A 23,928-nucleotide genomic window follows, 5' to 3' on the forward strand; every position below is an offset into this window, starting at 1 on the left:
AACGATAAACAAGAAATACTACCTTAGGGATTTCTGCCAGAGAGTACCTTTGAGACCAGAGTGCACGAGTCGCACCGAGTGCGATGTTTGGCATTGGGAATGAGGTTCTCGGGCAGCGTGGCCCTCCCCTCGCCAAGGGGCTAGAGTGGCGTGTCTGACGTGCCATCTGGCAAAAGACGGAATGTGATACATCTGGAGGCAAGATGTGCCACAGTTTCGGGGCTGGCATTTAAAGAAACCTCCTTCAGTTGACCACAGAATGCGGACCTGTACACTCCCAGCACATAGGCCTGGAAGTGAGCAGGGTGGACAGTTCGCCTGCGGAGGGTTCATGGTGGTTCATGTCGGTAAAGCAAGGGAAGCCCTGGGAAAAGTCAGCCGGCCACGTGCTGCTCATGTTTTGTGAGGGTTCACCGGGTGCCCTCGAACTCCTCTTGACGAAGAAGCCCTAGGCTGGACCGTGTGACGTTGCCAATATTCATTCGATCATCTTTGACCTACAAAAGTGGAGCTTTTGTGTGGTTCAGCCTAATAGGTTAGCGGTTTGGTTTTTCAATCTGTACATTCAAATGTAAAATATTGATGGTACTCTTGCAGATCCGGCTGAGCGAAGACACAATCCAAGATGTTGTGCAGGCAGCGGACCTGCTCCTGCTGACGGATCTGAAAACTCTGTGCTGTGAGTTTTTAGAAGGCTGCATTGCCGCAGAGAACTGCATCGGTATCCGCGACTTTGCACTTCATTACTGCCTGCACCACGTCCATTACCTGGCCACGGAGTACCTGGAGACTCATTTCCGAGACGTCAGCAGCACAGAAGAGTTCCTAGAACTCAGTCCACAGAAGCTTAAAGAAGTGATTTCTCTGGAGAAGTTAAATGTTGGCAATGAAAGATACGTGTTTGAAGCAGTGATCCGATGGATAGCACACGATACAGAGCTAAGAAAGGTACCTGTGGGGTATAACATGGTCTAATTTGCCTTCTTACTTACCTGTGTCATTCATTTGTTTATTTAATCCACAGAATAGATGTGTTGTCTTTCCCCTTCAGCCTGACGAACTTACAAAGTTGTGATCTAAAAGATGTCTGTGGGGGGCTCCTGGGTGGCTCAGTCGGTTAAGCGTTGGACTTTGGTTCAGGTCATGATCGAACGGTTCGTGAGTTCGAGCCCCACATCGGGCTCTCCACTCTCATTGTAGAGCCCACTTCAGATCCTCTGTCTTCCTCTCCGTCTTCCCCTCCCCTGCTCACTCTTGCTCTCTCTCTCTCTCAAAAATAAGTAAAACATTTAAAAAAATAAAAGGTGTCTGTGGTACATCTTTGCATAGGATCATTGGAGCCATTGTTTTTTCAGACCACACTACAAAAGCTCACATAACTCGTAAGATAGCAATGAAACCTTTAGTACTTGTAAGGAACGTGATCTCTCTTATACAGTGTTTTTAATGGGAAAATGCATTTCAGGCTTAGGCTGGAGATTATAGAAATTCAGCGTCCCCACTCTTTTGTTCAGCATCCTTCCGTCCACCATTACTGGGCTAACCCGAGCGGGACTCTGACAGAGGCCATGGAGCGAGAGGGGGCACACAGGCTCTGGCAGATGGGTGAGGGGAGGGGGCTCTCCCTGGGTGATGGACACCATTCAGCAGAAGGCAGGAGAGCTCTCTGCCGTCTTCATGGTGATGCAGTTCTAGATGGGATGAGTCTGGGAGCGACAGCTGCAGAGGAAGGGTCTCAGAGAATATCAGGCTTTAGATCCACACTGTTTCTACACTGGGGGCCGGAGGAAATCACAGAGCTTTGAGTCCAATATTTATAGACTCCAGCATCGATTACTGTATGCGAAAAAAGAACTATGTCAGGTTTTAAAGTAGTTTTCATAATGTATCATTGCATTGTTAATTGTTCTCCGTAACTGTTGACTGAGGTTCTAGTGAAAATTCTGTAGGGCCGTTGGGGCACCTGGGTGGCTCAGTCAGTGGAGCATCTGAATCTTGATTTTGGCTCAGGTCATGATCTCACGGTTTGTGGGTTCAAGCCCCACATCAGGCTCTGCTCTGACAGCGCGGAGCCTGCTTGGAATTCTCTCTCTGCCCTTCCCCACTCACGTTCTCTCCCTCTCTTTCTCTCTCTCTCAAAATAAATTTAAAAAAAACCTTTTAATTCTGTAGGGCTGTTTAGAAATGATGGACTACTGTATTATAGATAGAAACTCTTACATGGTATGATACAGAAATACACGCTGCTGTATGGTTGTGGTCTCAGTGCGGTAGTTAGCGCTCTCTTTTCCACGTTAGGCAGGTGGATGAGGAAAGGAGATAGGAGTGTTCTCAGTTCGCTGCTGCTCGTGGAGACCACCGTCACTAGCTGCCCCTTCCTTTCTTCTTCAAGTGATGAGGTTGCCAGGGAAACAAGAGGCATTTCTTCCTCCTTTGGTTCGAAGACTTACAGACTTCATATCTTAAAGGCTGTTATGTATGACTCAGGATACAGAAGAGTATACTCTAAAACGACTGTTGCCAAATCAAGAAAAACTCTTCATTAAGGAGTTTCGCCTCGTGTGTAGAATGCTGCCGTCAGCTCAAGTTTAATGATCCATCGTGAAAAGTATATAATTCATACTATACATGTTAGATATTTTTTAACAATAATAATTGAAGAAATACAGAGTACTCAGGATTCTTCTGAACTTTTGCTTTTCTATATTTTTCTTGTAATACTTTTTTATTTATTTTTTTATTTTACCATTTATTTATTTTTGAGAGACAGAGCGTGAGTGGGGGAGGAGCAGAGAGAGAGGGAGACACAGAATCTGGAACAGGCTTCAGGCTCTGAGCTGTCAGCACAGAGCCCGATGTGGGGCTCGAACTCATGGACCGCGAGATCATGCCTGAACTGAAGTCAGACGCTCAACTGACTGAGCCACCCAGGCGTCCCAATCTTGTAATATTAATGTTGGTCCATTTTCATTGCCTGTTGCACCATATCGAATCAAGCTATTACTGTGTGTAACGTTTCCGTAAATGTGATTGAACTCCCAGCACATCCAGCCGTGTGAAATAAGGCCACTCCAGCCGAGCTCCAAGGTTTCCCGTTGGTAAGGTGACCCTTCAGGGTGTAAAGAAAGCCACTTGAAACTTCTCGGTGCTGTATCAGATATAAATCTGAACTGATTATTTTTCAAGTTAAACTTGTATTATTTCTTTTTTTTTTTTTTTTTTAATTTTTTTTTTAAAGTTTTTTTTTTTTGGGACAGAGAGAGACAGAGCATGAACGGGGGAGGGGCAGAGAGAGAGGGAGACACAGAGTCGGAAACAGGCTCCAGGCTCTGAGCCATCAGCCCAGAGCCCGACGCGGGGCTCGAACTCACGGACTGCGAGATCGTGACCTGGCTGAAGTCGGACGCTTAACTGACTGCGCCACCCAGGCGCCCCATAAACTTGTATTATTTCTTAAGGCCGTGGGAAGTAGAAAGGAAAAGGGCCGGTAAAGCATATTCACGCGGCGCCCGCGCTTGTGACTTGCCCGCCGATGAGCTGTTAATCATTTCAGGTCTCCGTGAGCCAGAAGAGGGATGTTCTAAACACTGTGTCCTACATCCTTCATTGTTTTTCTCCCCATTCTTTCTGCCCTGTCGTGCAGGTCCACATGAAGGATGTGATGTCAGCGCTCTGGGTTTCAGGGTTAGACTCCAGCTACTTACGGGAACAGATGCTGAACGAACCGTTGGTGCGAGAAATCGTCAAGGAGTGCAGCAACATACCGCTGAGTCAGCCGCAGCAGGGGGAGGCCATGCTGGCGAACTTCAAGCCGCGGGGTTACTCCGAGTGCATTGTGACTGTGGGTGGAGAAGAGAGAGTGTGAGTATTGGACGTGAATCGTTTCAACAGTCGTGTAAGGGGAGAGCTATTTCCACGCGAGCAGGGATGCATAGTGTTGTTTTTGGTATCTAAGCATCATAGCAAAAGAGTTTTAAAAATGTTTTAAGCATTCTCTAGAGCAATGAAACTAGTCATAGTTATTGTAAGCAGAACTATATAAAGCACTTTAACTGCTAATCAATTATTTATTTCCTTAGTTCCCGGAAACCAACAGCAGCGATGCGATGTATGTGCCCTCTTTATGACCCTAATAGGCAGCTTTGGATTGAACTGGCCCCTTTAAGCATGCCAAGAATTAACCACGGAGTTCTCTCAGCAGGTACCATTCTGTGGTCAATTTTACTTAAACACAAGATCAAGTAATATGTAATTTCAGGGTTGTACAGAATGACGCAAAACCTTGTAGAGATTTAATTTGAATTTTAAGAGATAATTGTATTATCTCTATGGTGACATCTTCTGTCTAGCTCTAGCCTTCGAGACTCTGTAAGGAGGAGAGTGTCTTCTGTCAGTCTTTATTGCTCCTGAATCTCTCATACCGAGCTATTTTTGAGAATTTTAGTAGAGGAGCATTTTACCTGATGATGTAACTGATGGAAAAGCAGGACTCAGTGACTCTTCCCGTCAGTTACCTGTGTGGCCACACCCTGAACACAGAATTCCTTTGAGCCACGCCAGCCCTATTTTTGAAATTCATGCCATTCAGAATTATAGTAACTGTATCAAAAGTAAAGCTGTTATGTGAAAGCCGGCATTTCGTGTGAGACTTCAGAAAATATTACTTTCCTTCAAAGGCTTCAAATTACATTACAATAGAAAGTATCTTTCACTGACCTTTGCAAGTGTGAAAACAGCTCCACACCATTCAAAGCCCTCCCTCGAGGTGATGGGAAAGGTTGTACTTGCTGCCTTCTGACTGTTGGCTGCTTTTCTCTGCACTTGGACCTGCCCGCTTGGGTTCACCCGCAGGTGCCATTTCACTAAATTCTAATTACTGTCAATCGTCTTCCTGGAACCCCTCTTCTTATATAGTCTCTGCTTGCCCGCTACCATTGCTTTCAAGATTTTGAAAGCTGTACCAGATTATAGAGCTGGCTAAAGCTAAACCAGAGGACAGAAGTGGAATCATTTTGTGGGTTCCAAGATTATTGAAGTTAATTGTTAGGAATAAGCAGCGGGAGGCAGCAGTGTAGCCAACAGGATGTGGGTCTGACTTCCCTGTTCTGTCTTCTCAGAATTAGCTTCCTCACATTTTCTTCCCATAGTATGTACATATATTCGTGATTTTCACACACGCACACCCACCACTGTGGTTCCAGTGTCATGGATTTTCCAAGATTTCCTGGAGGGGTTGGTGCTTCAGAAACATTGAACAGTGAGGATGGGGTTGTGTCCAGCTGTAGTGAGTGTGGCTGTGAGGTGACCGAGTGGTTCCTATTCCTGCCCGCACCCCCTCTTTTTTGCTTTAACTGATGGGCTTTTTTTTTTTTTGTCGTTTACTTTTTTCCCTCTCTTCCAGGTTAGAAGTTATAGTCTTTGTCTATATTCCTTTGAAAGTCATCATAGAAACCATAGCCTATATTCTTAAGTTATCAAAGCCTAAGTGCATTTCTGCTGTTTTTCATGTTCCACAGTCTTGCAGTATTAAAATAGGACTTTATGAATAAATATTTACATATAAACATGTTTTATTCATCTATGTTTTATATATGTATCTATGGAGTGTCTGTTTACTGGCCTATCCACCACTTTCTTTGTTTTTCTTTCTTCTTCTTCAGACCTTCCATCTAGGATTATTTTCCTTCTCCCTGAAGTTCATCCTTTTGAATTTCCCTTAATGTGGGTCTACGGGTAGCAAACACTTGGATTTGTATGTCTAAAAATGTCATTATTTTGACTTCATTCCTAATGGATACTTGTGCTGGGTATAGAATTTCAGGGCATCTTAACTCTGTGGCTTGGCCTTTCCTCAAATGTGGAAAATTCTTATTCATGTTCATGTCTTTAAATATCGCCTCTCTTCCATTGTGCTCTCTCCTCCTGCTTTTTGAAAGTCAGATTAAACATGGCTACTCCTTTTTGCTCTGTCCTCAGCCTCCTGCTGTCATTTTGTTTTGTTTTCCATGTTTTTGTCTTTCCATGTGTTGCCCTCTTTGTGATTTCTTTTGATGTACCCTGCATTTAATGAGTTCTCTCTTTAACACTGACAGATCTGCCATTAAACCAACCTACTGGATTTTTTTTGTAATCTAGTTTTTTTTTCTTTTTTATTCCTAGAAATTCTCTTTAGATCTTTTTTAGATCTGCCATGTCACTTCTGTAGTCCCCTTTTCCCAAGAGTTATATTAAAATTTGTCTTTCAGTTTTTAAACATAGTAAGCTTTGTCATTTTGTTGGCTTTCTGATTAGTCCAGTATTTGAAATTTGAAGTCTCTGCAAAGCTGCTTCCTATTGTCTTCTATTGCCGGTTCTTCTTCATAGTCTGCTTTCTATGTCCTAGTATCTTTGGGTGGGTGCTGATCATTTTATTAAAAAGTGTTCATAGGAATAACTTGGTGCTCTAGAATCTTAGAATATCCTAATCTAAAGATTAGATAAAGGTACTTTCTTCCACACAAGTTCTACGTTTGTTTCTTCCAGTTGCCTGTAAACACTACAAATTTGGAATTACTGGAAACCAGATGCAAACCCTGAGGTCTTCCAGACAAGCAAGGAGATTTAAATCTCGGTTCTGGTTCTGGTTGAACTTGGGAGAGGCTCCCCTGCCAGAAGCCACACTTTCTATGGGCCTGGGGTTTTGATTTCTGTCTTTTTCATGCCCTCAAAGCCTTACAGGATAGGTTGGAAATTTCCCAGATTGGTAAATGCCCTCAGAGCAAAATGGTTTCCATGGTTGGTAACCTCTCCAGCTCCCACTTTATCTCAAGCTTTGCCATACTGTCCTGTTGGCTTCTTCTCTTTTCAGAAGATTATTTCATTTCAAAACTGTTTGGTCTAGGAGGTTAGCTGTGTTGCACAAGAATTGGTATAAATAACCGGATCCACCATTACCTGAAACAGGAAGTTGAACAGTGACTCTTAGATCCTGTCTTGAATACGAAGTGCTCACGGTGCCCTGGATCTGAGTGCTCCTGGGTCTTGAACGAGCGGACGTGGGCTGTAGATGAGAAGCCGTTTGAGAGTCACAGAGGGGAAATAGAATTGATGCAGCTGCCCAGTGTCTGCATGGGCGGTGTCAGTCTTGGTTGTATGCTGTAGGGCAGTGGGAACGCACTCGGGTGCTGAGGGAGCTACAATAGTCATAGTGACTCTCAGATGTGATTAGGCTCCCTCACGAAGGATCCAGTGAATTGTGATCAAGACCTCACACCCACTGCTGTTGTACTTAGAGAAGTTGTCTCCACATACTGTCTCTACAGCTGGGGCATTTATATTCGGCAGGAGGGGGGTGGAGACCAAAGTTTCAACTTCCTTGTGTGTCTCATTTGATTTTTGCAGAGGGATTCTTGTTTGTATTTGGGGGCCAAGATGAAAATAAGCAGACCCTGAGCTCAGGAGAAAAATACGACCCAGATGCAAATACGTGGACTGCATTGCCGCCAATGAATGAGGTAAAAAGCTTTTTCATTCGCTTTGATAGGGTGTCTTTCTTCCCTTTAGCGCTTTTGTTTTGCATTTGCAGAGATGTAAGAGGAGAAGCAGGGAGCCTGCCACCCGCCCCCCACCCCCACTATGCTAGTGCCCACCTTCCCGCTCCTCCCTGTGCCTTTCTCCAGCTTACGCACGCTCTTGCTTTGGGACCTTTCCCAGATGCCCTTGCACCTCGCTCCTTGTTTCCCACAGTGTCCGCACAGCACTCTCCAGGAGGCCTTCCGTCGGCCCCTCAGCTCCCACCACACTTCCTGTTTTCTTTCTCTTCGTGAGGCACAGCACCTTCTCACGTGCTGGGCATTTTTAGTGTTCACGCGAACTCCTTGGTGGCCGGGGATTTTGTCTGTGTGCTGAGGGCTCTATCTTGAGTGCTGCGACGATGCCGGGCACAGCGAGGACAGCGGGGACGCTAAGGAAGTATTTGCTGGCAAACGAGTGTGAGCTACCTCAGGCCTCTGTCATTCCAGATGGCCTTAGCGTGAGCCTGGCCTCCCCATGCCTCTCCCAGCCTCAGGCAGCGCTGTTGCTGTGGCTCTTACTTGGCTTTCACACCAACCTGGAAACACTTAACTAAACACAGATAATTTTATTGACCCAGAAGGTACTATTGTTGTGAGCCATGACGAGTGAGAAATAATGATTCTGCCAGTGAATTTATCACATGGGTGATTCCCTTATTCGGAATCGCTCCGGGATGGGGGTTCTTTGTCTGTTGTGGCAGAAGGGTGAGCTGCCAGGGAAATCACAGATATCTGAGAGAGAAGGCTTTGAGCCTGGAATTCTGGAAGATCATGGTATCTGTAATTTGTAATAGCGTGTGGCTACCTGCTTTCAGTCTGGCAGTTGGCCTTCCGTGTGCAGAGACCTTTGCTGTCTTTTCAGCCGCGGCATAATTTTGGAATTGTGGAGATAGATGGAATGCTGTACATTTTAGGAGGAGAAGACGGTGAGAAAGAGCTGATCTCTATGGAGCGCTACGACATTTATTCTAAAACCTGGACAAAGCAACCTGACCTGACCATGGTTAGAAAGGTGAGAACCACGTCTTGGGATTACTCGTTGGGTTTTAAAGTTAATGTTGGCTCGTTTCCCACACACGCCCTTTAGTAGGATCAACAGCATTAGAAGAATGAGTGTCGCGAACTTCTGTCGCTGTCGGTGGCTCGCCTCTGTTACCAGCCGTCTGCCAGGATAGCCTGTGAGTGCTCACCCTGACGGTGGGCCCTGCGGTGTCCACACCCGTGCTTGCCAGGTCTGTCCTGAGGGCGCTGTCCTAGGAAGCGAGCAGGTCTTCCAGACCTGTTTTCTCAATCATTGTTCAGGCCCGAGGAGACGCAGTCTGCAGGCAAGAACCGCCGTTGCATACTGAGTAGAGTGAAGACACGGCCCCCGTTTCCTGGTGTGGGACGGAGGGGCTCTTGATCACGCCAGACCTTCGGGCAGTCCCGTGGGTATTTACAGCTCAAGTGCTGGGTTCCCACTATCGGTGCCTGCTCACTTGGGAGCGGGAACTAAGTGACATCCATTCAAGATGGAATCTAAATCTTGGAATCTTCAAAGAGTGGTGGAAGAATGGAGAGCCTGGAAATCCCCCTTAACAACTAGGCTTTGGGCGCCTGGGTGGTTCAGGTGGCTCAGTCTGTTAAGTGTCCTGCTCTTAATTTTGGCTCAGGTTATGGTCACACGGTTTGTGAGATCAAGCCCCGCATCAGGCTCTGCATGGACAGTGTGGAGCCTGCTTGGGATTCTTTCTCTCTCTGCCTCTCCTCTACTTATGTGCTCTCTCTCTCTCTCTCTCCCTTCCCCTCTCTCTCTCTCTCTCTCTCTCTCTCTCAATAAGTAAATAAATAAATAAACTTTAAAAACTTAGGGTATTTGTCTATCTCAGTGTAATAGTATTAGATGGAGTTTAACAAACAATATGTGTGCTTCCTCCTCTTCTCGTTTTTAAAATCCTGTGTTTGTCAGGTTGGAAAACACCATAGTTTGACTATTAAAAATCAGATCCTTGGGGCGCCTGGGTGGCTCAGTTGGTTAAGTGGCCGACTTTGGCTCGGGTCATGATCTCGCGGTCCGTGAGTTCAAGCCCCGCGTCGGGCTCTGTGCTGACAGCTCAGAGCCTGGAGCCTGTTTCAGATTCTTTGTCTCCCTCTCTCTGACCCGCCCCCGTTCATGCTCTGTCTCTGTCTCAAAGATAAATAAACGTTAAAAACAAAAAAAAAATCAGCTTGTCTTTAAAAAAAAAAATAAAAATCAGATCCTTTCACAGATAGCCTTGGGTACCCTCTAGACTAAAGGTAGCCTTTGTCTAACTTGAATAATCAGTCTTGCCTCCCCTCTGTTGCTTTCTCCTTTCAGATTGGCTGCTATGCAGCTATGAAAAAGAAAATCTATGCCATGGGCGGAGGATCATATGGAAAACTCTTCGAATCTGTGGAATGTTACGACCCAAGGACCCAGCAGTGGACTGCTATTTGTCCGCTAAAAGAGAGAAGGTAGGAGAGCGTGGACGTGGACTTTGTAGATCCCCCCTTTCTTTCAAATGAACCTTTGTCTTGACTTGGCATTTGGTTTCTCTAAAAGTAAATGAGGGGCACCTGGGTGGCTCAGTCAGTTAAGCGTCTGATTTCCGCTCAGGTCATGATCTTATGGTTCATGAGTTTCAGCCCCACGTCAGGCTCTGCGTTGACCGTGCGGAGCCTGCTTTGGATCCTGTCTCCGTCTCTCTCTGCCTCTCCCCTCCCCCGCCCACTCTCTCTGTCTCTGTCTCTCTCTCTCTCAAAAATAAATAAAGGGGGAGGGGAAGGAAGGGAAGTTACAGAGAGGGAAGGAGGCAAACCATAAGAGACTCTTAGGCCTGAGAATAAACTAAGGGTAGATGGGGGTTGGGGGAGAGGGGAAAGTGGGTGATGGGCATTGAGGAGGGCACCTGTTGGGATGAGCACTGGGTGTTGTATGGAAACCAATTTGACAATAAATTTCATATTAAATAAATAAATAAATAAATAGATTTTTAAAAAAGTAAATGAAGAATCCATTTCCTAAAAAGGAAGACCGACATATTCATGAAACCCTGTATGTCATGGGGTTACAACAAACATAAGAGGAGTTAGGGAATCAATCCATTTACAACCATGGGTTGTAAATCCAATAGCTGATATGCTCTGTGTGGTCTTTCAGATTTGGAGCTGTGGCCTGTGGAGTTGCCATGGAACTGTATGTTTTTGGAGGAGTCAGAAGTCGTGAAGACATCCAGGGCAGTGAGATGGTCACTTGCAAGTCTGAATTCTACCACGATGAGTTTAAAAGGTAATTAGGAGCGGTTTCACCTAACTTCTGCAGCTTTTCCTTTACGCTTTCAAAGTCATGTCTTAGATTTGTTTCATTTGGTTTTCAAGTTACTTTACTGAATTATCTCATCCATTTAGGACATATGCCTAATGCCCACTAGATATTTAGTCTGACTTCAGAAGTATTTCTAACCTAAAACCATTGAAAAGTGTTTCCGAAATCTGTATCAGACCTCGATCCTTGGTTACTTAAAATCATTTTTGGCTATAAAAAAAGCTATACCTTTTAAAGTTTAAACTCATTAACCTAGCATGTATGACCTAGCATGATACGGCCTTTGTCTATTCTCTCTGCTAGTCTTCCACACAGATGCTTTGCTTGAGTCCTGCCGAGCAGCATTTTCGCCCCAAACACGTTATGATGATCTCAGCTCTGTGCTGTTGTACTATTCCTTTTGCCTAAAATTTCCCTTCCAATATTTATCCAATTAATATGGCCTTTTCCGAGACTGTGCTTGATGGTCTGCTGCCCGGAGAAAGCCTTCTCACACCTCCTGGTCCGATTTAGGTTCCTCAGTCTGTGATGCTGGGACATTCAGTTCATGTCTCGTGGATTGCATTCGTTAACCCTAAGGTTCTTAGGGGCAAGATTCAGCTGACCAGCTCTGGATCTTAGCTTCAGCAGCACACCTTACCTGTGTCAGCTGCTCAATGGAAGGTTGGTTCTGTGGATAGAAGTGTGGTATCAGTCTTCAAGCGTCTGATAGGTTGCCATACCTGTCTTGTAGAGTGGGCACCCTCCCACCCGCCCCCTCCCCTTCTCGCCTCTCACACATCTTACTGTGATAGCCACTAAACAGGACTATTCCCTTCAAATCCTAGAGGTCATGGGAAAATTCGTCTTGTTACGGGATTTCAACCGTGTTACCAGAAGGGGGTGCTATCATGCAGCGTTTAATTTCTTACCGTTTTCGATTAGGGCAAACAAGGTGCAGTTTCCAAGACTTTAGAGATAGAAATAAATGTCACCTAACTTTTAACGTATTTTATATTCAGGATATTTGTGTAGCCTTTTTCCCTCCTTCAATTATAGGAATAGACAGTGTTAGGAAAATTTATTAGACAAAGTTTGAGAGCACTGGAGAGAATGTCTGCTGTGGGGTTAAGGTGGGGGGTGGGGGGCAGAATTTCAAAGACTTTCTACATTTCTCTTGATACATTACTGTGAGGGCTGACTGTCCAAGGTATAAAGTACTGTGTTAATTCCTGCCCGACTGAATCTTGAGACCGTCTGCTCAACTTGACTTACAAGCACTGGTCAGTGCGTTTGATTTCTGGTAAAATACTGACATGCACCTTTTTCGTGATGACCGAGTTACAATTTAGGCAGCGTGAGCTATAGGATGCCGCTTGTCTGCTGGAGTAATTAAGGCTGCTGATGCCTCACTCTTCGCTGTCCCTGTTGGTTTATAGGACTTAAATCTGGCTACACAGTTTCTCAGTCTGTCCTTGATATGCTGTAAATCACTAGAACCTTTATATTTCTTTCAGGCTGTTTCATGTTTGTAGTTAATAAGCTTGAATGTAAGTGTATTAGTTGCTTTCAGTTCGTAAGTATTAGACATAAGAGTATGGCTCCTTCCTTGCTACTTAAAAGCACTTCCAAATAAATTCAGGGATTGTTAGTTTCCTTCTATCTAAGCTGTCCAACGTTAGTTTTTTGTTTTCTAATGTTTATTTATTTATTTTGAGAGAGAGACAGAGAACATGCATGTACAAGCAGAGGAGGGACACAGAGAGAGGGAGAGAGAGAATCCCAAGTAGGGATTCTGTCACCGTAGAACCCAACACAGGGCTCAAACTCACAAACTGTAAGATCATGACCTGAGGGGAAATCAAGAGTCAGATACTTAACTGACTGAGCCACCCAGGCACCCCTGTGCATTGTTAGTTTTTAAAGTAAGCTCAAGGCCCCATGTGGGGCTTGAACTCAAGACCCCGAGATCCAGAGTCAATGCTCTACCCACCGAGCCAGCCAGGCGCCCGCCAGTGTTCGTTTTTAAATAATAGAATGGGGAAAGCTGAATTTCTCTTGTCAGTGTGACATCTACGATTCTTACTTGTTTAGGTGACACTAGGTATATACATAACACTAAGTGCCGTGGATTAACTCGTTCATAACTCATTCGGTCTTCAAAAAGCAACCCTCTGAGTATCGGTGCTCCTTTTCTTCCAATTTTACACCGAAGTGCAGAGAGGTTACGTAATGTGCCCGAAGACACACAGGTCTCACAAGTGGTGGGGCTGGAATTTGAACTCAGGCACTCTGGCCGCACAGTCACCTTTCCAGCCTTAAAACACAGGCTTTCCCGTAAATCTCTACAGGAAGAAAGTTACATATAGCAGTAGTTTATTTCTCAACAGAGCAGACGTTTCCAAGTATGTTATATTTGCATACCATGGAAACTGTTGCCAGATGAGCAATCTGCGTTAGATTGGAGAACATTTATTGTTTTTAAGTAATCTCTTGTCTTTCCTGTCTTTGTTCCCTATTTTTAGGTTAAAACTTTCCTGGAAAAATGCCATATCGTATTTTCTGTGTTTCTAACTAAAAACAAAACTGTTTGAAGGAGAGCAAAGAAATTGCCCTAACTCATGCCATGTCGTAGTAGCCACTTTGTGAATCCAGAATGACAGGCATCCCCTACTACTGCGCCTGGTGTCACAGCTCCCTCACTAGTCCTGCCACCCTCCCAGTTACCCACACCCCAAAAAGCTCATCTTCGATTCTGTCTTGTGCTTCACATCTCATCCGTCGCCCAATCTTGTCCCCTTTTTTTAGACTCTGGCATATTTTCCACATCACCCGCCTTCATTTCTCTGCTCCCGCCCCACTGTGTCCGTGCCGTCCTGTGTGCAGCATCATTAGCCTTCTAACCAGGTTTCCTGTACTTGTTCCCTGTTTGTGTTTTTGAAAGATGAATCGGACTTTGGTTGTTGCACTCTCCCGCTGGAAATTCGTGGTATTTCCCCACTGCTTACTGAACAGAGATGGTAGTGTGTTCCCCCCTACTGGGGCTCCCTGCTCTCTGAGGTTAAGAGAAATGCTCAGCCTTTTCCAGCCCCTTCTTTCTGTGTCCTGCACTCCAGCCCCCTTCTTTACGCATCCCGTGTTTGACGGCCTCCCCACGTGCGTTCAGCCCGGATGCCCCCCCTTTGGTTTCTATAGACCAGTCATGGTGACTGTTGAAGTCAAGGCCTGTCGGTTTCACGTTTTGATCCCTGAACGTGTAGTTGAGCAGACTTACTTGACAGCCGGCGGAGTCCCGTGTTGGTTCTCTGACCCGCGGGGTCGGGGGCCATTGTGGTAAGAAGGGCTAAGGGAAGTCCTCTGTAACTTTCCTTCCCTACCACGACGGAAGACCGGAAGCAGTTCTGCCCCATTGAGCAATTGACAGAAATTGGTTCCGCCATCAAAGACTTGAAAATGCAAGAGTGGGGCTACCTCTACATCCCCACTTAATTCGCCTAAAAGGTAGAAAAGGCAGGTGGATTTTGGACAACAGCCGTGTGCTTTCATAAACGTAATCAGATGGTTACACGGATCACAGACTTAGTCCCAGATGTAATATCTTCATGCGGATGTTGTGTCCTTATGCAACGCGGTCCCCGGCCTTGGTATGCTGCTGTTGACCTAGCTCCTGCTTTTTCTTCATACTGATATGCAAGGACTCCCAGAAGCAGTTTGCCCGGCAGGGCCAGTGGTACCCCTGCACTGCCTGGCCTCAGAGCCACGTCAGCCCTGCTGTCTGCCCTCTGTTAGTCCGGGGGAATTTTGATCATCTTTGTGTTCCATTAAGACATCCTATCGGTCTGCCCCTTGGCGTTATGCTGTTTGAATCTGATGGTTAGGAAGTAGCCTTTGTAAGACACCGGGAGATGGACCGCACTCCTGACCAGATCTGTTTCAGCCGTGGCCCAGTCAAGGGGCAGAAACCACACCAGTCATCTGATCAGGAAAGACGTAATTCACACGATCACTCACTAGTAAGAGGTGGTTAACTGCCGATGGGTGAAAGAGAGCTCTGGGGAGTGCAGAAATAGCTAATTTGGGCAGTGCAGCCACTGCTACCTTTAGGGCTGAGGGAAGTAGCCTAAGAAGGAGCATGTTGGGAAGAGAGAGGCCTCCCCACCCTGCAAGGGTGCGCCGTGGCCACCGTGTGCAGGGCGCCGGGGAGCTGGGGGCAGAGCTGGTGTGCAGGAAGCGGCCTGCTGGGTGGCAGAGGACCTTGCTGAGGGCAAGCACCTCTGGGCCTCCTGCCTGCAGCCCGTGGGAGGAAGGAAAGAGGCACACCAAGCCCGGGAAAGAAGCCCTTTCCCCTACCTGGCCTCGCGGTCCCTCCGGCGCCCCCTATTGGCAAAGCCTAACACGGAGTTCATCTTTTCAAGGCCCTTCATTTTCTCCACTGTGTTTTGCTCTCATGTACTGTTTCCTTCTTTTGACTTACTTTGGGTTGTGCTCTTCCCTTGCCAGATTCTTCAGGTAGAATTTTAGATTTCTTCCTTTCTTTGCCGAAATCTCCTATCTTCTCGGAAGCGTGTTTCCCTTTCTCTCTGGAGCGTAGTTCCTCTGGCCATGTTCAAGTCCCCACCTGATAGGTCATCCCGACACCCTGGGCACGTCAGAATTGGTGTCTGTTTATGGTTTGTTCCCTTGAGAATGGGTCCTCCTTTCTCTGGCTCTTCGTCGGTTGAGTAATTCTGGGCTGCGTCCCGGACATTGTGAATGGTACGTTGTCGGGGCCCCGAGGTCCTTTCTGGTGCTGTCAGAGCATTGTGCTGACAGTTTTAGCAGCCACGCACCTGGTGGGATTCCTTGGAGGCTGTAACACCTGCTGCACACAGCCGCTCGAGCCCGTCTTCAGTTCCGGAGGCCCACCTCAGGTTCAAGTTCTCACGGTTCCGGGCTCACGGACTCAAGGCTGCCTTTGGCCCACACTACCAGACCACTGGCAGGCTCCCTCCCTGGGGTTGTGTGCTCGACTATCACCTTCTTTCCACAAATCTGCCTGCTTTGGCTTAGTCTCCAGAGCCGTCGGGCAGTGGTCTTTGGTCGCTTGCCTGGAGTTTATGGCACCTGCTTTCTCCCAGGGGGATCAGCTTGTTAAGAGCTTCCTTCTCCCTCCTGGAAGCAGAACCTCACTAAAGCTTCCTCTGTCTTTCTCCTCTCCAGTTGATCGCCCGTCCCTCTCCCCTCTTCACTGTCCCTCCTCCCCCGACCTTCCCTCCTGTCCTGCTCTCTCTAAAGCTCACTGACACAAGCCAGGCTATATTCTGAAGTCTCCTTCACAGGGGACATTGCTCATTCTAAGTTAGCAGAGGACTGTCCTTGCAGCCTCAAGTCGTCATAAGACCGTGTTTGAAAACATTGTAACTAAAGGCATACCACTGCCCTGTCCGTTACAAAAATGACTATCACTCTGGGACGGCCGCTAGGTGCTAGATGCTGTGCAAAGCACTTTACGCTGGCCACTTGAGCTCATGCCCACAGGTCATTCGATGTCAGTGGGGGTGTTTGGTCTCTGCATTTGACACATGACAGCTAAATTGTCCAAGGTCGACGAGGTGCTAGATGGCAGAGAAAGAAAGGCAAAACCGTATGCCTTTTATTCCTGTTTTGTTTTTTTTAATGTGTCTTTTTGGGGGGAAAGGGGCAGAGAGAGAGGGAGACAGAGGATCCAAAGCAGCCTCCCTGCTGCCAGCGCCGAGCCTGATGCAAGGCTCCAACCCACGAACTGTGAGATCATGACCTGAGCTGAAGTCGGACGCGTAACCGACTGAGCCACCCAGGTGCCCGTTTTATATCCGTTTTACAAGCAGCAAGTAAATACATGATGCACTTAAGTTTTTGTATCAGTTTTCTTTCATCTGAAACATTATATGAAATAGATCACCTAGGATTATTTGTCTGAAACCCAGGAACTCTGAGTCATTGATCCGCTTTGGACCAAATTTGGTAGATCATCTACATAGACCGATTGCCTCAGCTTTGTTTAATTATTCCAGGGAGGAATAATGTGAGATTCTCAACTCTACAAAATTATGCCAAAATATTGTTGTGTTCTGATGTGCTTTTCAGTAAATAATCTAGTCACAGATGTTCAGTCAGCAGTGCCGGTTACCCTCGTGCGGATACACATGGCCCCGTCATGGATTCGCCTGGAGGGGTCGTGTGCCTCCCCACTGGCCTTGGTCCTGGATGTAGGGTGCAGCTGGCGACAAGGCCTGGGGACACTCACTGGCTTCATTTGATTCAGAACCTGGGAAGAATTGAAATGTCAGGGCTTCAGTATTGATGTTTATCCCTAAAGACATAAGATGTGAATAAGCCAGTTACTGTAGTTTGACGTTTTCAGACACTTTCTTTCAAAGGCCTGTTCAGGTCCCCATTTTGACTTTTCAGGGAGAGCTCTTGGATGTTTCCGTTTCCCTATTTCCTAGAGACATTTTGGGAGCAGGGACCAAACCATTCCTAGTCCCAGCAAACTGCTGGGTACCAGTCACCATTCAGATGTAAGATGAATCAAATGTTGCACGAAGGGCTTAAGACTCTGGCAGCCTTACATTAGCCTTGCTTTGCAGTGGTTATGTGATCTCGGAAGGTCCGTGCTTCTTAGAATTCCAAATACGGAAGCTGCTGCTTTGTAACAATCTGGGAAGAGTTCTTTGAAAGGAAAGTGCTGTTCTTAGAGAAACAGTTTCACATTTGTATTTAACACCGAGATGCGCTGGGTCTCAGCCGCCGTCTCCCCGGACACTCGATAGCACAGAGTTGGAGATACAGGAATAACGTCCATACGCCCTGCGCTCCAATAACGAGTGTAGGCCTGGGCGTGGTAGTTCTTAAGGGCTTAGATACAATCCCGGGGTCTGATGAGGTCTGCTACACCCGCAGCTATGTCTTTAGCTCTTAAAGGGAAATTGTTTGGTCCAATTACTTTAAGTGAACGCCATTATATAGTAGAATCTATGGTTGGTGGTGGTGGTGTTCAAACCGACCAACAAACAAAAAAAACGCTTTTATTTTGGAATAGTTTTACACTGATAGGAAAGTTGCAAAAATAGAGTCTGCATTAAGCCATGCACCCAGCTGCTCCTCATGTTAACATCTTACGTAACCATAGTACAGATATCAAAATCAGGATATTTATGTTGGTACAGTACTGTTAAGTAAATACAGTCTTCATTCGAATTTCACCAGCTCATCCACTAATCTCTTTTCCCTTTGCTCTGGGATCCCATGCGGGATCCGACAACATACTCAGGTGTGTTTCTTTAGTCTTTTTTCATCTGCGATGGTTCCTTGGTCTTTCCCTGCCTTTGATGACCATGGTATTCTTGAAGATAATTGGTCCGTGTTTTTATAGGATGTCTTTTAATTTGGGTGTGTCTGAGGATTTCTCACGATTAAGCTGAGGTTTGGTTACGCATTTTTGGCTGGGACACCGCGCAACTCTGTGAGTTATAAATGCGGTGCTATCATTTTTTATTTTGTTACTCAACACTTCCAGCTTTGGCCACTGGGAACGCCTTCCTGTCAGCTCTGTGTCCTTCGGACACACCCCGTCCTTTAAGCACTTCCTGTCAGGCGCACAAGGCACTCCAGGCTCATCTTGTGTTTTCTGTCTCGCCTGGGGAATCAGCCATATCTTTTTAGAGGCCTGGGTCCTTTTAGTGGCTATTAAATTGATGTTCAACAGAAGGGCCAAGACAATTTAGTGGGGAAAGAAACGTGTCTTCAGCAAATGGGACTAGAGCAGTTAGAGGTCTGCGCGGAAGGAAAGTGAACATCTACCTAATTCTGTTCCGAAAATTCAACTTGAAATGTGTCGTAAGACGTGAGTATAAAAGCTGAAACTGAAAAGAAGAAAGCATAAGAGGAAAACCTCTGCAGCCTTGGAATAGGCAGGGATTTCCTAGAAGGACATAGAAAGCGTGACCTTTAAGAAAGAAAGAAAGAGGGAGAGAGAGAGAGGAAAAGAAAGAAAGGAAGAAAAGAATAAATTGTGATTCATCAAAATTAAAAACTCTTCTTCAAAAGTCTCCATTAAGAACATGAAAAGATAATCTACAAGCCGGGGAAAATATTCATGATCTGCGTATCTAACAAAGGACTTGTATCCCGAAAGCACAAAGAATCTTACGATTCAAGAAGAAAATAGAAAACCCAGTTTCAAGAATGAGCAAATCTTTAAGCAGACATTTCACAAAAGAAGACTGATAAAATGGCCAGTGAGCACACACAGAGACACCCAGCATCCTTCTTTTCCGGGAAGCCCGCAAGCCCACGCCACGAACGTGGCCGAAATCAGAAAGACCGACATTCCCGAGAGCTGGCAGTAATCCCCGGCGATAGGAAGCCTCAGATGTTGTTCATTGGGACGGAGAATGGCACAACACTTTGGAAGACGGTGCGGCATTTCCTTACCCGGTGGAATACACCTTTAGCTGCATAACCAGTTCTGTGACATAACATCCACAAAGAAGATTTACACTCCAGTATCCAAAACAGCTTTATTCACAGGAGCCGAATGCCGGAAAGCACCCAGAGGAACATGGGCGAGGGAACGCATAAACAAATTCTGGTACATCCATACAATGGAAAACCACTTAAAATTGTAAGAAACAAAGTATGGATATAAGCCACAGGGTACTGAGTCTCGGGAACGTTTTGCTGAGCAAAAGAAGCAGATTGAAAAGTGCGTGCGCTTTGTGTTTCAAAGTGGGTGACGTTCTAGAACGGACAAAATGAGGTATCGTCCATAGTGACAGGAAGGAAATGGGGAAGCAGGTTGAGCTGAACTGGTGCGGGGCCTTGTCCTCTGGACGGGTCACCCACCTTTGTCGTCTTCCTAGACCTCATCCTCTTGACTTCCTTCGTTTTGTCTGTCTGTTCGTTTTCAGGTGGATCTACCTTAACGACCAGAATTTATGCATCCCCGCCAGTTCTTCTTTTGTTTATGGAGCTGTCCCCATAGGAGCCAGCATTTATGTTATCGGAGATCTCGATACAGGTAAGCACGTTACGGCGATTTTGCTGGAGCGGTTTCTGGCGATTCCAAGACGTGTTTTTGTATCACCTGTGCTGCTTCTCGTGGTTCAGGTACCAATTACGACTACGTGCGTGAGTTTAAAAGAAGCACAGGGACGTGGCACCATACCAAACCGCTCCTCCCGTCCGACCTCCGCCGCACCGGCTGTGCAGCCTTACGTATTGCAAATTGCAAGCTTTTCCGCCTGCAGCTCCAGCAAGGCCTATTCCGTATCCGTGTTCATTCACCCTGAAGAGGAGGCAGAGCGGAGGCAGAGCTCCTGACCCAGCGCACCATAACATGGCTTTCTGCGAGGGGACCAGAGGTGGCAGCGTATCTCCGGTGGTTTTACTGTAACGCTTAGAAGCCCGCGCTTCAGCTCCTCTCGGGGAGAACCTGTAACTGTCGAAAAAGCTCCCTTGGAGGAATCCGTTCCTCCAGGTAGATGTGTCTGCAGACAAACGGAGTAACTATCCGGTAGAGGCAAAGGGAAGTGGGAATCGGGGTCATGTAAAATATCGAAGTGAGCGTACTAAGGTGCATTCTCCCGGAAGGGGACTCCTTTCCGGGCGACTGCTGTGTTCCAGTACCTGGCTTTGGGAAACAACAGAAATCCGTATATGCAAATCAACATATCCAAACACACCGAGACTGCGTTCCTGCTGCACCTGGAAGGAAATATCATGCCTAACCCTGCCCGACAGATTCAGGTTTGTGCCTAAGATGTTAGATTGGGCCAGGTAGTCTCCACTTACTACTAGTACTGTGTCCTAAGAATCTTTTTTAAACTATATTATCATGAATTGAAACTAAGATAAAATTTCTCTCTCATGACGTTCTATCTTAGTAATCTAAAGGCTCGATAAATTAATGAGTCAGGTTGCAGCCCTCGTGCAAGTTTAAAGGCAGTTGCCAGCTTCTGTGTTGACTTAGATAACGTCATGCCATAATTTCTGGGGTAGTTCTCTCGGAGCTGTGAAGGGTCTCGTGCCGTGCCGTTCGTTCTTCCTGTTCAATTAACCAGAACCATTTTGTAAACACGAGGAGATGAGCAGAGTCAGGGATGTTACAGAGAAAGACCCGAGTCAGACAAGTGACCAAGGTCTGCTGTGGCTACAAAAGCTGTCCAGACAAAATATATAGGGATCAAAAAAACTTTAATCTGTCTGAAAGCACACAGAGTCTCGTTTACTACTGTTTCGGATTGAAAACCTGTCTTAGAGCGCGAACCTGCATTAAGAATCTAGTCTTTGTAGCAGAGTTTTCTCGATGCCGTTCACTAGCAAGAGTTTTAGACAACTTACGTTATAAGTAAAGTTTGGCTGGTAGAATAAAACTACCTCAACTGAATTTCATTCTGTTCATAGTAGAGCGAATTCATCTCTTCTCTGCTTCTCCACTCTCCCACCTTCCCTTGTGCTCCCCATGCCGCCGCACTTCCCACCGAGGGGAGAAAATCTGTCATTAGTAGCACTTACCTTGTAAGATACTTTGTTTTCCATTCAAGTTATGCCACCTTAGTGTGAGATCAGGGACTTCCAAGTGCTTGATCACGTCATAATTTGAAATTTATGTAATAGCAGGTTTCTAATCGATTTAATACAGAGCTCTTCAATTTTAATTGTTTTCTACAGTTTCCACCGCCCTCAGTAAATGGCTGTAAGAAGCAGTATTTTGTCTTAATGATTAATAAATGTGTAAATGTATCCTTTGCTTATACATTTGAGAATAGGAGTTTCTTCTAGAAACTTCCTAGATGGAATGCTTATACGCTGTTAACATGCATAGGAAACCTCGCTTGTGTTTCCCCAACAGTGAACAGAAAAAAGGGTAACCTCTTATCTGCAGTTTTTTTTTTCTTACACCTGTTAGGAGTCAGTACGATGCTGTAAACGTTGCTGAAGGAAGACTTGTCGGGGTGGGGTGGGGGGGTTCTAAAGAATGTTGTGTGTGGAGAAGTTACTGCTGAAAGAAGGCGTGAGGTGTCTATCTTCTGTATCAGAGGCCCCGGGCCAGATTTGCCACACATTCACTTAACACAGTCGGATTCGATACGTAAAGCAAAGCCGGCCTTTTTCCTCTGAATTGTGTACCAGTCAGCTGTCGTCCGCACACCGTCCCAGTGATACCTGGGATATCTTCTCATCAAAGCAAGCTACGCGGCCACTGCAAAGAAAGCAGACTTTGTTTTTTTACAGCTAGATACTCGTTTTTTAGAGGAAACAAATTGCTGAAGAAGTGAATTTTCTTTGGTAAAATCTCCTGAACAGAACAGAACCTTGGCCTTCAGAAGTTGCATCTGACATACATTAAAGCAGTAACTGAGGTCCTGTGAAAGCCAAGGCAGGCTTTCTCTTAATCCTTAATTCTCTTAATAAGCCATTCTCTTAATTTCTGAAATTTATAATTCTTCCCAGTGCACACCAGGCCTCTCCAAGGAGACAATTCATCGTTTAGGAGTGAATGGGTTATTGCAATATTATTGCAATATTATCAGTGCCTGCATGACTTAGTCAATTCATTTTATAAAAACAGTTCTTTTTTAGTTTTTTATTCAGTTCATTGACACGGTAGCTGCGGAAATTAGATAATGTTTTTTAAAATAAATTTGCCACATAATACGGGATGCAATAACCAACAAGAACTGCTAAGTGCCAAACTTTTATTTTCCTATATATAAATATAAAAATATTCTGCTGAAGGGTAGGAATATATTTAATTTTATTAGGCTCCAAAATTAATCGTGACTTTTTTGTAAATGACAGTTACTTCAGTATTGTGAAATAAATTTTAAGTCATTTCATGCAGGTTTGTTTTAACATTCCACTTATGCCTTGAAACATCTTTTTCTCGATAAATTTTTAATACTTCTTTTTCCGTAAGGCACTTTTACCAGGCATAGGTTGGAATAGGCAGTTGAGGATAGATGTTAAAATTTTAAATAAATATCATTGGGGGAAGTGCAATTTATTTTCATTATCCCGCCAACAGAAGGAAACTTGTTTCGGGGTTAGAGTCAGTGAATATTTAAAGGATCGCTCGTAGGCTACAGTCTAAAGTAGGCTTGTTTGTTTGTTTGTTTGTTTAACACATCCAAATAGATTTTTCAAAGATATAAGTGTTTAATTTAAAATGAAGTGCTGTTTTGGGGGTTTGTTTTTTGTTTTTCATTTTGTGTGTGTGTGTGAGTGTGTGTTAGTGCTTCTATCCTGTGAGAGGGAAAAGTGTGAGGGACAGAGTGTGTGTGTGTGTGTGTGTGTGTGTGTGTGTGTGTGTGTTATGTGACTCGGTAAGTCTGTTTATACATGTTTACTTTTGAAATTGTAGTTCCAAACTACATATATTACTGTCTCCTGGTGCTTCCGATAAATCCTTGAGCCTGTGGCCCTTCAGTTTATACTACTATGTTCAACTCACGTTGGGTGTAAATATTCATAGAGTCGTAGTCTGTATAGTAAGTTTTACCTGGTGTTCGCATTCCTTCAGTGGGACTAAAACAGTGCTTACCAACTAGTATAGTCGATATAGCTATAAAGATTTGGCCTTGGAAATCTTTGAACTCATTGTTCCTTTCATTTGTTCTTTATTTCATTGCTTTGAGGAGTTGATAGGTAACAGTAGGCTGTTTTCAAACCGCAGCAACCAGAAAAGAATATTTGGGCGATGATGGATGGTGTATTCCCTGTGCTAAAGTGTCCTGTTATATTGTACTACCACTTTCATGATGCTTTGGGGTGCCATTTTTATAATTCGTGGGTGGGAGGGGGTTCCCTGCAATATGCAAGAAGCACATCCTTACATTGACCTGGTAGAGATAGGGCTGTCTTTGCTGTGTCACCTCAGTTACTCATGGTAGTAAGATAGGTTTTTAGAGAAATTCGTCAGCTGCCTTGCTCCGTTGGGGTTCCATTTGGTACCTTCCTCCTCCCGTGTACCAGACCAAAAAAGTTTCCCAAGGAGTGCTAAAAATGCTACAGCATTACCTTCTTGTTGGCCTTTCTGATTCTAGAGGA

The 23,928-nt window shown here is 45.3% G+C and overlaps 1 protein-coding gene across 1 annotated transcript in view; it reads left to right on the forward strand.

Moving 5' to 3' along the window:
* The window catches only part of GAN (gigaxonin), a 60,027-nt gene extending 37,305 nt beyond the window's left edge, over window positions 1-22,722 (forward strand). Inside the window, exons 3-11 of the mRNA XM_040443208.1 lie at window positions 598-948; window positions 3,644-3,861; window positions 4,080-4,201; window positions 7,381-7,493; window positions 8,416-8,565; window positions 9,892-10,028; window positions 10,714-10,842; window positions 19,788-19,897; window positions 19,987-22,722. Coding sequence (XP_040299142.1) covers window positions 598-948; window positions 3,644-3,861; window positions 4,080-4,201; window positions 7,381-7,493; window positions 8,416-8,565; window positions 9,892-10,028; window positions 10,714-10,842; window positions 19,788-19,897; window positions 19,987-20,168 — 1,512 coding nt within the window. The 3' untranslated portion in view covers window positions 20,169-22,722. The remainder of the gene's footprint in view (window positions 1-597; window positions 949-3,643; window positions 3,862-4,079; window positions 4,202-7,380; window positions 7,494-8,415; window positions 8,566-9,891; window positions 10,029-10,713; window positions 10,843-19,787; window positions 19,898-19,986) is intronic.
* The last annotated feature ends 1,206 nt before the right edge of the window (window positions 22,723-23,928 follow it).

This window comes from Herpailurus yagouaroundi, unplaced genomic scaffold, assembly GCF_014898765.1.
Source record: "Herpailurus yagouaroundi ecotype Mexico unplaced genomic scaffold, PumYag 190, whole genome shotgun sequence".
Lineage (NCBI taxonomy): Eukaryota > Metazoa > Chordata > Mammalia > Carnivora > Felidae > Herpailurus > Herpailurus yagouaroundi.